The 12069-nt window shown below is 37.7% G+C and overlaps 1 protein-coding gene across 1 annotated transcript in view; it reads left to right on the forward strand.

The window, feature by feature from the left end:
- The first annotated feature begins 3999 nt into the window (after positions 1 to 3999).
- Positions 4000 to 12069, forward strand: part of LOC121737870 — a 42388-nt gene continuing 34318 nt past the window's right edge. Inside the window, exon 1 of the mRNA XM_042129602.1 lies at positions 4000 to 4330. Within this exon, the coding sequence (XP_041985536.1) occupies positions 4000 to 4330 (331 nt within the window). The remainder of the gene's footprint in view (positions 4331 to 12069) is intronic.

Consider the following 12069-nt stretch of genomic DNA (forward strand, 5'->3'; position numbering starts at 1 on the left):
CATGACATTTATAGACAGACACTAAAACACTTTGAATACTGGTTTATGTGTTTAATTATAAGTCAAGAAACGTAAAAGTTAAAAAAATAATTTCATAATATAAATCTATATTAATAAAAATTTAAATGTTGTTAGTTTTGCTGTAACTTTATACGTGGGAGAGCCATGCTTCGGCACGAATGGGCCGGCTCGACCGGAGAAATACCACGTTCTCACAGAAAACCGGCGTGAAACAGCGCTTGCGCTGTGTTTCGCCGAGTGAGTGAGTTTACCGGAGGCCCAATCCCCTACCCTATTCCCTTCCCCACCCTCCCCTATTCCCTTCCCTTCCCATCCCTACCCTCCCCTATTACCCTATTCCCTCTTAAAAGGCCGGTAACGCACCTGCAGCTCTTCTGAAGCTGCGAGTGAAGTTGCTTTCCATCAGGTGACCCGTTTGCTCGTTTGCCCCCTTATTTCATAAAAAAAAAAAAAAAAACTAGCGAACGGCCGAAAGCTGTACTGGTTTTCCCTGGGCGAAATTTCTTCGGCGCTCAGGGTGATAATAGTGCTAAAAAACATTTTGTTTCCCTTCAGCCCCCATTTTATTTGGCGTCGTCCCACCCCCCAACCATCGAGGGCACATAGCTTAAGTTATTATAGTTACTACCCTAGAGCCAGCGACATCTAGACTTTTGTCATTTTTAGGGTTCCGTACCCAAAGGGTAAAAACGGGACCCTATTACTAAGACTTCGATGTCTGTCCGTCTGTCCGTCCGTCTGTCTGTGTGTCTCCAGGCTGTAACTCAAGAACCGCTATAGCTAGACTTCTGAAATTTTCGCAGATTGTGTATATCTGTTGCCGCTATAACAAAAAATACTAAAAACAGAATAAAATAATTAAATATTGAGGGTGGACTCCCATACAAGAAACGTGAAAGTCTTTAAAATCGCACAGCGAAATACTTCTAATCATTAATTAAGGTGATGAGGGCGGTATTTTCGCGTGTAACTCTAATTTTTTACTTGAATTTGAGACTGTTAAATCATTACCCTCCTATTTGGCTTCGCCGCAATCGGGTAAAATTTCACTAGCAACTGAAAGCTTCAATTGTCTAATTAAATTCCAATCGTAGATAAATCGTTAGAATAATGACAACTTATACACCGGTATATATCCGACGTAGAGCTACGTAGAAACAGACATGGCGGCAATTCAGGGGCCGTACCACGAAACCGTTTTGAGACTCAAACAATAGTACGAGAATGCCGCGTCCTATTCTAACAAACTTGCAAATGACGTTGTTAGAGCAGGACGCGGCATTCTCGTCCGATTGTTTAAATAAAAATAAATAAAATGTCAAAAACACAGTATTTCTGGTCCAATACGACCTGCAAACCTTCAACAAGAGAGCGTATCCCCTCTTACGAGTAAAAGATCGATAACGCACTGCACTTATTCTGATGTTGTGAGTGTTCATGGGCGACGGTAGTTGCTTTCAGGTGACCCGTTTGCTCGTTTGCCTCCAATTTTGTAAAAAAACACTCGTATGAAAAAAAGAGGAAAGAGATTTAAAAACCACCCCTTCCAGAAAAAACATTAATAACTGCCAGGAAATAGAAAACAAAATATGAAACCGATCTAACCTTTCATGATTCGTAAATAAACTCAAATTTTCTACGACTAAATAGCTTGATGATGATGAACTATTGCTAAAAACGTCTCTATCATTTTAGCTTTAAAGCAAAAAAAGTAGCTCAAAATCGGTTCACCCGACGGCAAGATGCCATCGGATCGACATACACACAGACAGACGAGAGAGTAAAGAGTTCTTCTGTTGTCTTTTCCATCCTTTAAACATTCATAAAACTGTTTCGTACGTGGCAATGATATTCTACTTATACAGATCTGTTACGTTCATACTATTTTCCGGTTTAAATCTCATTCGAACCACATTGACAAATTTGACAGATAAGTGAAACAAAAGATACGAAATGCCATTTACATAAAAGAGACAGACTAAATAAAAGACGACCCAATTGGGTCGTATTTGAAGCTTCACAACGCGCGCGGTAGTAACATATCTGCTTTGAGTTTTTTATATAATACTAGAGATCGCCCAATAGTCGAAATACGACCTTACTTGCCACAATATTAGGACTTACCTATATTTTGAAAAAAAAAATTGACTTCATCATAGTTTTTTTCAATTCTTGTCTCTGGGCTGCTGATCTCAGACTGGCCGTTTAAGCATTGTCTAATTATTATCTAAAATTAAATAAAAAAAAAACAATAATCCATTTTCAATTTGTCAACTTGTTGTCAACAGACTTCAAACCATAAATAAAAGAGTATATTTATTAATTTAAATCAGGCTACGTAGGCCCATGCAAAATATACCTTAATGACTAACATACATAAAAATTATAAAAACTTAACAACTACACATTATCACGAATTAACGGCGACGTGACGCGCGCTTCATTCCGGAGTCTCCCCCGGAACCTTCGGTAAACCACATCAGTCGGCCAGAATTCCTCCGCTTCAAAGGTCGGGAGAAGATGCGTCGGTACTCTCACCATAAAGGAACTGAAGTTGACCTTGTGGCGAGACAGTATAATTCGTATGTATAGGCTTGTCACTCAAAAATGTGTCATTTTTCCTAGTAGTAGTGTCGTAGTGTGTGTAACGTTTTATTTGTTAAAAATATATATGATAAAAGCATAATTTTAAAATAATATTAGTTCGATGCACTCCTTCACCATATAAACTATAACTGTGCGAAACTTCATGCACCTACGTTTCCCCATTTTTCGTAAAAAGGGTTACAAAGTTTTTCTCTCACGTATTAATATATAGATATCATTGGTACGTGGTATATCCAAGATATTCTTACCATACGCCATAATGCCCACGTTTCAAACTTCTACTTTTATCCAAACGTCCAAGCTGTGACGTGGAGCCTGACGTTTAAAACCATCGTATAGCGACCCTTACGCAGTGCCGTAAATAGCCGTTTTTGCGCCCTGTGCCGTGTGCGAGATTCTATAACTGCGCTCTGTTTCTTTTTTAGATATTATAGGTATCCGAGCAATGCTACGTATAGGATGCGTATAAGCCCCTCTGATCAGAGTGCTCGATGCGTTGGATCGAATTTTATTCGATCCGACGCATCGAGCACGTTAACGTGAATTTATATGGGATCAAAGCAGTATCCACGTTAGCCAGTAGATGGCGCTGCTTTGATTCCATATAAATTCGCGTTAACGTGCTCGATGCGTATGATCGAATAAAACTGACACTAACACCTCTGGGCTCTGGCCATTCTTGCGCCCCCCCAGAGTCTACGCCCTGTGCCTGGGCACCGGTGGCACCGCCCTATTTACGGCACTGCCCTTACGGTAAAGAGTATGTCATTTAACGCCTCCGTGGTCTAGTGGTATAGAGCGCGGCTCTTGACTCGGAGGTCGCGGGTTCGATTCCCGCGTTGGAAACATGTTATTTCCAAGTTTGGTTAGGACAGTGCAGGCTGATCATCTGATTGTCTGATAAGTAAGATGATCCTTGCGTCGGATTGGCATGTAAAAAGTCGGTCCTGCGCCTGGTCTCACGCCAGTCGTGTCGGTCGTCCGTCCCACTGGGTTATGAGAGTAAAGGAATACTTGTGTACTGCGCACACACTTGGGCACTTTAAAATTACTCCTGCGTAGCTGGCCTGGTTTCAATGAAACCGGCCACCGTCACCGCAACCGGTGTGGGAGCTATTATTATAGCAGTACAGAAAAGATGTCACCCCGTGGCATTTGGCTTAAATACTAACCAATCGAAATCGCTTCAGCCATATCTACTTTTCACATATCTACATCCGAACGAATGCCGCCTGGAAAAAGTGTAGGAACATGAAAATCACGCACGGAGCATCCTTGCATGACGATGAATAAAAACGATGCGCCTGCGACGTGCCCGCTCATTGCTGCACCATCCATGGAGTGTTACAGTTAGTTCACGTGTGTGCCAAAATGAAGACTCTAGTACTCTTAGCTCTCCTAGGTCTAGTTAGGTCCGAGGTGGTGGACATAAGCTGTAGTGATAATGCCACATGTATAGAGAACATACCACGTACTCTCGTCAGGAGTATAAGGCAGAGGAAGACCGTGAGACTGTTTGACACCTTCACCATTGAGCCTCTGAACAGGCAGGCGGCGAGAGGCAACCTCGACCCTCTGTCGCGGCTGGTGATGAACCATGCCATCAGCTTCGATTGGGAAGACTTCACCTTCAGGTTTTCGGCGCCAGAGGGCAGGAGTGACGCGCTAGACTTGGAGGTGCTGGAGAGCAGAACTGTCAAAGGTAGGTGGAATACTTTACTGACATTTACAGAGAAATGTTCACTTGAAAAGGCTGTCACTTGATCTGGCAATTATGTCCTCAAGTTGCGGCTAAGTTAGACACTGATTTCGGATTTGTGTTTACCATAAACTGTGTTTCATTTAATTAATCAATCGGGCATTGACCCTTAGATTATTGTTAGTAATCATTGTTCAAATATGCTCTTTTTCTGAAACCAAATCAACCATAGAGATATTATGATAATATTATTTAAACAATAATTAATTGACTTGGACAGGGGCAAGTATGCCTATAACGTAATATTTGTATTAGTCAAAAATGATTTGCTAAGTACTGACATACGGTTTTGCTCGATAATTAAATATTTAATTCCATCGGAGCCGGCTCGAAGCGAGCCTTCGAGCTGTCAGTTTTGCGGTCCACACGGTGGTTGTTGCTCGATTTGGAGTAAAACTATCGAGCAAAACCGTATGTCAGTGACATATGTCAAATATGTCATTTCCTTCGATTCGGAGTAAAACTATCGAGCATAACCGTATGTGAGTACTTAGCATTAGACTGATTTGTTGATTTTAAACATTAAAACAAGTAGTTCGAAGTTTTTAGTTTAACATGAACAAACTTTTATAATTATAAAGTTGCTATGGATGTAACTTTTAAGTAAGACTATAATAACATGTTACTCAACTTCGCAACAACATTGCAACTAAAACGTGTCATTAAAGTAATGAAAATAAATAATAAATCTTATCTTATATATAAAATTCTCATGTCGCCGCGTACTCCTTCGAAACGGCATTACTGATTTTAACAACATTTTATATGCATATTATGTGGGTCTGAGAATCGGCTACTGGGTACTTTTTATATTGATATAAGTGCATTTATTTTTTGAATAAATAATAGTAAATTATTACAACTCGAGACTGACGGCGACCATTGTTTGTGCGACGGGATAGCGATGGACGTTGCTATGGTGACATACTTATTTAGTCACTTTAATAAAATAATACGGGCGAAATACTTTATATTAGCAAAGAAACGTTCGCCGGGACAGCTAGTTATTTTATAAGTTTACGTTTTTCAACTTGTTTAATATTGCCTGCAACTTCGTTTTGCTGTTTCTTAGTGGAGAACCGTGCATTTTGGCACGATAAAATCCCTATATCTTTTTCCGTGACTTAAATATCTCTATAACAAATCAACTATCAAAATCGGCTCAGTGGTTTAGGCGTTAACAGACAGAAAGACATAACTTTGGAATTAGTACTAAAATAATAATTTCGTGTCTAAATGCTAAGTATTCACATACGGTTTTGCTCGATAGTTTTACTCCGAATCGAAGGAAATGACATATTTGACATATTTAATTCCATCGAGGCCGGCTCGAATCACACGGTGGTTATTGCTCGATTTGGAGTAAAACTATCGAGCAAAACCGTATGTCAGTACTTAGCATAGTCTATTTTATTTTATTACTACCTTAATCTCTTTACTCTGAAACCATTGAACTGATTTTGATGAAATAGGCCCGGTAAAGGTATTTCAAAATGAAAATGTACGGTTCTCGCGTCTTAACAGACCCAAATTCTAGTTTATGGTACGTAAAACTTTTGTTTATTTTGGCTATATTATTTGTATTTTTTGTAAGATTTTCGTAATGATGAAAAGGAAAAAAACGCCTTCTTCATAATTCAAAACGCAATTCTGCCCGGAGGGTCCCTAATCCTAATCCACAGCTTAAAATGCTCCCACGAATCTCTGAATTCGAAACCGAGGAGACTTCATAAATATTTCTTTTTACTCGACTTGTTTGAAATATAAAGTACATCGCATGTTCATTTTGCTATGTACTGCATAATTTACACATGATTTACATACTAGATGAGACTACAGTTCCCGCAATAAAATACTATCCTACGTCCTTTCTCGTGTCTATGTGTCTAAACACACTAGGCCGAAGTTACGCGGCGTAAACTCCGCATAATTAACCGCAATGTCAAACGCATACAAAATACGGACGGAACGCGACGGAATATGGTGTCATCGGTAATTAATTTAAAATACATTGCGGACTATCCTACTTCCTTTCTCGTGTCTATAAGTATCTCCATACAAAATTTTATCTAAATCGGGTAAGCCAGTTAAGCTTAATAAGGCAATATAATATAGAGACTTTGCTTTCGCATTTGTAAAATAAGGTTTTACTAACCTGTTGCGATCCTATTGGCTCTCAAAAATCCTTGTAACGCAGTTCCGATGGAAACTCACCCTCAAAGTTTAATGCATTCGCTTATACCCACATTAGTGGGAATAAGCGTGGAGGCCGCAAAGGAAGATATTCCCACATTAGTGTAGAGGCCGCAAAGGAAGATCTTCGGCGAGGAGCGAGGTGGTATGCTCGGTCAGGTCAAAGCCCACGTGATACATTCCAGCTGTCGTATATATACCGACGCACTTAGAAAAATTCGATAGTGCGAAGCAGGAATGTTCAGGCTAATTGTGGGTACCGCCACACTAATTTGTGTCTCATTTTGTGGCATGTGTATAGATGAAATATGTTTTCTCTTCCGCTTGGTAAAAACTCACCATTCTAACCAAGTTCAGTGGCAAATTATCCTCTATTTTTTGGTCTGTTTTTGAGGATTTTTCTTCCGCTTATTTGCCCCAGGATAAGACGTCAAAACTGTGTCATGATAGAACCGTCGTAAACGGTTTACGAGCGACAAAGATCTTTAATAAACATCTACAGCCTACACTATCTATGTATGTATCTTGAAGGCAGAGTTCAATGACTGATAGATTAGAGTTAGAGACTTGGAATTTCGCATGCGTGTTCTCTTATACCTGATTGGTATATATATATATATATCTTATACCTGATACCATTTGTTAAGGTAACGTCGCGTTAAAGTAAAAAAAAATCGGCCAAGTGCGAGTCAGACTCCGTAACGAAGGGTTCCGTACAGAGCAAAAATAGGTTAAAAATTGTGTTTTTGTTTTAAATTACGTCCAGATTGTTTACCAGAAAAATTATTGATTACACAAATACACAATATGTATTATAGCTATAAGCATTTGCATTAAAATTTAAGTTTTAATGTGTTGATTGAGCAAATAAATAAAATAAAATAATTGAAATAACTTTTAATAATTCAAAATAGGTAACATAAATATACTCTTTTTGAACGTCGTAGAAAGAACGAAGAAACTAAGGTGCCTACAACTGGTTCGGGAACTAACCCGGCGTAAGAAACTCGCACGGGGCGAGCAAACAAATATTTCTAAAACAAGGGTAGACTATAAAGATTTAAACAGGAGAGAACCAAAGCTACTTTTTAGGGTTCCATACCCAAAGGGTAAAAACGAGACACTATTACTAAGATGACGTCTGTCTGTCCGCCTGTCTGTCCGTCTGTCTCCAGGCTGTAACTCAAGAACTGTAATAGGTAGAGAGATGAAATTTTCACAGATTGTGTATTTCTGTTGCTGCTACGAGTATAAGAACAATTACTAAAAACAAAATAAATTAATTATTTAAGGGAGGCTCCCATGGAACAAACGTGATTTTTTTGCCATTTTTTGCTCGATATAAATGATGGCTCGATATGAATGACGGAAATACTCAATTGTATTTATAATTTAATGTTAAATAATAAAATGTAAATAAAATAAATAATTAAGGATTCCTATACGAAAAAACACAATTTTTTCCTATTTTTGTTCTATACTGGTACGGAAATTACGTGGGAGAGCCATGCTTCGGCACGAATGGGCCGGCTCGACCGGATAAATACCACGTTCTCACAGAAAACCGGCGTGAAACAGCGCTTGCGCTGTGTTTCGCCGAGTGAGTGAGTTTACCGGAGGCCCAATCCCCTAACCCCTACCCTATTCCCTTCCCTACCCTCAACTATTCCCTTCCCTTCCCTACCCTCCCCTATTACCCTATTCCCTCTTAAAAGGTCGGCAACGCACTTGCAGCTCTTCTCATGCTGCGAGTGTCCATGGGCGACGGAAGTTGCTTTCCATCAGGTGACCGTTTGCTCGTTTGCCCCCTTATTTCATAAAAAAAAAAAATTCGTGCGCGAGTCCAACTCGAAGTTGGCTTATTATTTATTTTATAATACAGTGCAAAAGAATATAGAAGAAAAACGTAAGCTTTTCGTAGCTACGTATTGCGTCGTAGCGATCTACGAGTTCTACGACGTAGCACGTTCTAAAATTTAAAAAAAGATACGAATGAATTTAAGAGGGCGGCTAACCCAAAAAATCAAACATCGTCCTTCTCTCTTCACTCTCACGCCCGTCTTTCATATGCCAGGTGAAAAAGAACGACGCGGATTCATCGCCAAATTAGTTTTTTCTCAATAAATCGATAAATATACAACATTTTAAAAATCCGCTAGGTCGATCTCTCAATGATAGAATTTATACAATGTGTTAAAATATTAACATATTTCAATGCACGGTTATGGCAATAAATGAAAAATTCGTGAAAATTAGATGCATCTTTGTGATTTTTTTCTATCGAGAAAATTTTAAGATATCGTGTTTTTGCTCAGATCGAATTCTCGGAAATATAATGTAGTATCTAACTTTAGAAAATGAAACAATTCGGGGCTTATTTTCAAGTATAAAAATGAGTTATAAAATTGACACTTTAGGGTTAGTCGCCCCCTTAAGTATAATAATATACACTCATATCGATTTTCAAACAAAAACACAACTTTTCTACCTGTAACTAGTACTAAGTAGATACAGATAAACTACATTTTAATTGCTGTCGCTAATTATTGAATTCGTGCTTGGCTGGTTCCAGATAAGGCCGGTACAAGACAATACATTGCTTTTACTGCTTTTACTGTCGTTTTCTATATTTTACCGACTTACAAAAAGATAAGGTTATAATATGGTCAGCTGTATTTAGAAGTAGTTAAATCATATTAATAATTATTATTCTGAAATGTTGGATGTCTGTCAGTCTGTCTGTAATTCTTTCATCCTAAAACCGTTGAACCGATTTTAATGAAATTTGGTATAGATATTTTGAGCCCCGGATAGAAAATGGGATAGTTTTCACCACGCAAAATATTACGGTTTTCGCGCGATGAACGAATTACGACACCTTTTTTTTATTAATTTTATTCAGCGCACTATTCTACCTTTACAGTAAACTCTATACAATACTCATCCCAAAGTATTATAACTTTCTTTTGCTACACCTTGTATAACATCGTATATTTCAATTCTAATATCTTATACACGCCATCTTTTCTCAAAAGTAAAAAGGTTATTTGTAAGCTAAAATCCAGATTTTTCACTCAGAATCACTCGTTTTTGAGTTTCTGTACTCTTATTGTTGGGATTTCAATAGGACGACGAAATCTAGAGTTTAATTAAAGACGAAAGCGGATGAAGCGGGTAACTAACAATTTGGAAATTGACGTTTTCTTGCATAAACGGAATCTTTCACTGAATGAAACCTATGCCCGATAAAATGATTTGTAATAAAAAAAATCGGCCGAATTGGCCTCGCACACGAAGGGTCCCGTAGCGTTACAGACCAAAAACAGGCCAAAAATTGTGTTTTTGTATGGGAGCTCTTAAATATATATATTTTTAATTTTCTTACCACGAATAATAAAAACTAAGGAATCGTAACTCCCATACTATTACCGTTTTAAATTTGGTTCCTTTTGATCTGTCATGTAACGTCAGCCTAGTACCTCTCAAGGTCACCTAAATATTGCAAATGTATTGAAATGTGTACCTAAGGTACACTTTTTTGATAAGTATTGTGGATCATGTTTTTTGACGGAGTTACTTTTCCTTAGTTTTTATTATTCGTAGTTTTCTTATCAAAAAGGAAAACTTAATATAATTGAGAATTTTGTGAAAATAAGGTAACTGTTACCATTATTGATATCGAACAAAAAGGCCAAGAAATCACATTTGTTGTATGGGAAACCCTTAAATATTATCTTTATTTTTTTAGTACATATTTGTTGTTATAGCGGAAACAGAAATACACAATCTGTGAAAATTGCAGAAGTCTAGCTACAGCGGTTCTTGAAATACAGCCTGGAGGTAGACAGACAGACAGAAAATGAAGTCTTAGTAATAACTGGTCCCGTTTTTACCCTTTGGGTACGGAACCCTTAAAATGTGGATTCTATGTACACATCTATTAGCTTGATTTGTTTAAATTATAAGGGGAAATATGAGTAATTGCTCTTATGTTATAAAATGTTAGTTACCCACTTCATTTTAGACAAAGTTTTTAATTTTAGACAAAGAATCCAACAAAGAAACTAAACTCAGTTCAAATTCAATATGTTGCGAGTAAAGGCCAGTTTTAGTTTCCATTTACATTAGAGTTCAAGGAAAGTTTTAGCGTTCATTTCATTAATTGAAAACTTCGGTAGTTTAAGTTGTATTTAAGTTTAAATAATAAACCAAATTTAAGAAAATTTAAGTTTAAGAAAATAGTTCAAATTAATTAAAAAACAAGATGAATCATGAAACTATAGCGTTTTTAAATTTATCACGTCCCACGTGATAAATTAAAAAAAAAGCTATACAGGGTGTAGCAAAAATAAGTGATAATACTTTAGGGTGTGTACGCGTTCCTTGTTGAGAGTTCACTGTGAAAGCAGCAGCGCTGAAAGACCAAAAATTGTTTTCACTTTTGTATGGGGAAACTCGTGACGCTCGTGCCCTTGCCCATACAAAAGTGAAAAAAATTTTTCGTCTTTCAGAGCTGCTACTTTCACAGTGAACTCTCTACAAGGAACACGTACACACCCTAAAGTGTTATCACTTATTTTTGTTACACACTGTAGATAGAACCTAAGATTTTTCCGGGACTCAAAAGATCTTCGTACCATATTTGAGCAAAATCTGTTCTGTGGTTTGAGCGTGAAGAGGTAACACACAGATAGACAGTCACACAGACAGACAGACACACTTTCGCATATATTATTAGCTAGATGACGCCCGCAACTCCGTTGCGTCAAAATGCGTTTATCGCGCGGGCACCGTACATTTTCCCGGGATAAAAAGTATCCCGTACCAAACTTTAGCAAATTCAGTTCAGCGGTTTGAGAGTGAAGAAGTAACAAACAGACAGACATACTTTAACATTTTTTTATACTATCAGTAATCAGTATGGATTACGACAGTTGCATTTTTAGAGTGCCAAAGTATGTGCGCAGTAACCCCGATTCACGTCGTTAATACAGATTAAGCTGTCTATATATCCAAGTTGTCGTTACTTGTGAGCTCTTGTGAGTGTTCTATTTTCAGATGATTAATTCTAAAGTATTTAGAGTGGAACTGATGTTATATCGTGCTAGAAATAATCACAGTTAATTATTTTAACTGAAAGTTATAAGATTAAGTATGTAAGAGTAAAATTTATTATACTTTTTCGCTTAATGCATTACTTTTAATTATACTTTACTGTCGTAGGGCTATGGGGCTCGCACTTTCAGCACTCACACAAGCACTCACACGAATACACTGAACACACACACACACACCCTTCTTTCCCCCTATTTCAATGACCAAGTTGAATCCGTTCAAAAAAACTCCTTCGTTCTATGCAGTACAAATGTTTAAAAAATCGAATTCCCTACAACGATCTTCTGGACAAACATAAATTACTTGATCTAAAATCAAGACGTCTACAACTGGAAGCAATGATGCTTTACGACCTTTGTAATAATAAATACGAT

This window comes from Aricia agestis, chromosome 21 (assembly GCF_905147365.1).
Source record: "Aricia agestis chromosome 21, ilAriAges1.1, whole genome shotgun sequence".
NCBI lineage: Eukaryota > Metazoa > Arthropoda > Insecta > Lepidoptera > Lycaenidae > Aricia > Aricia agestis.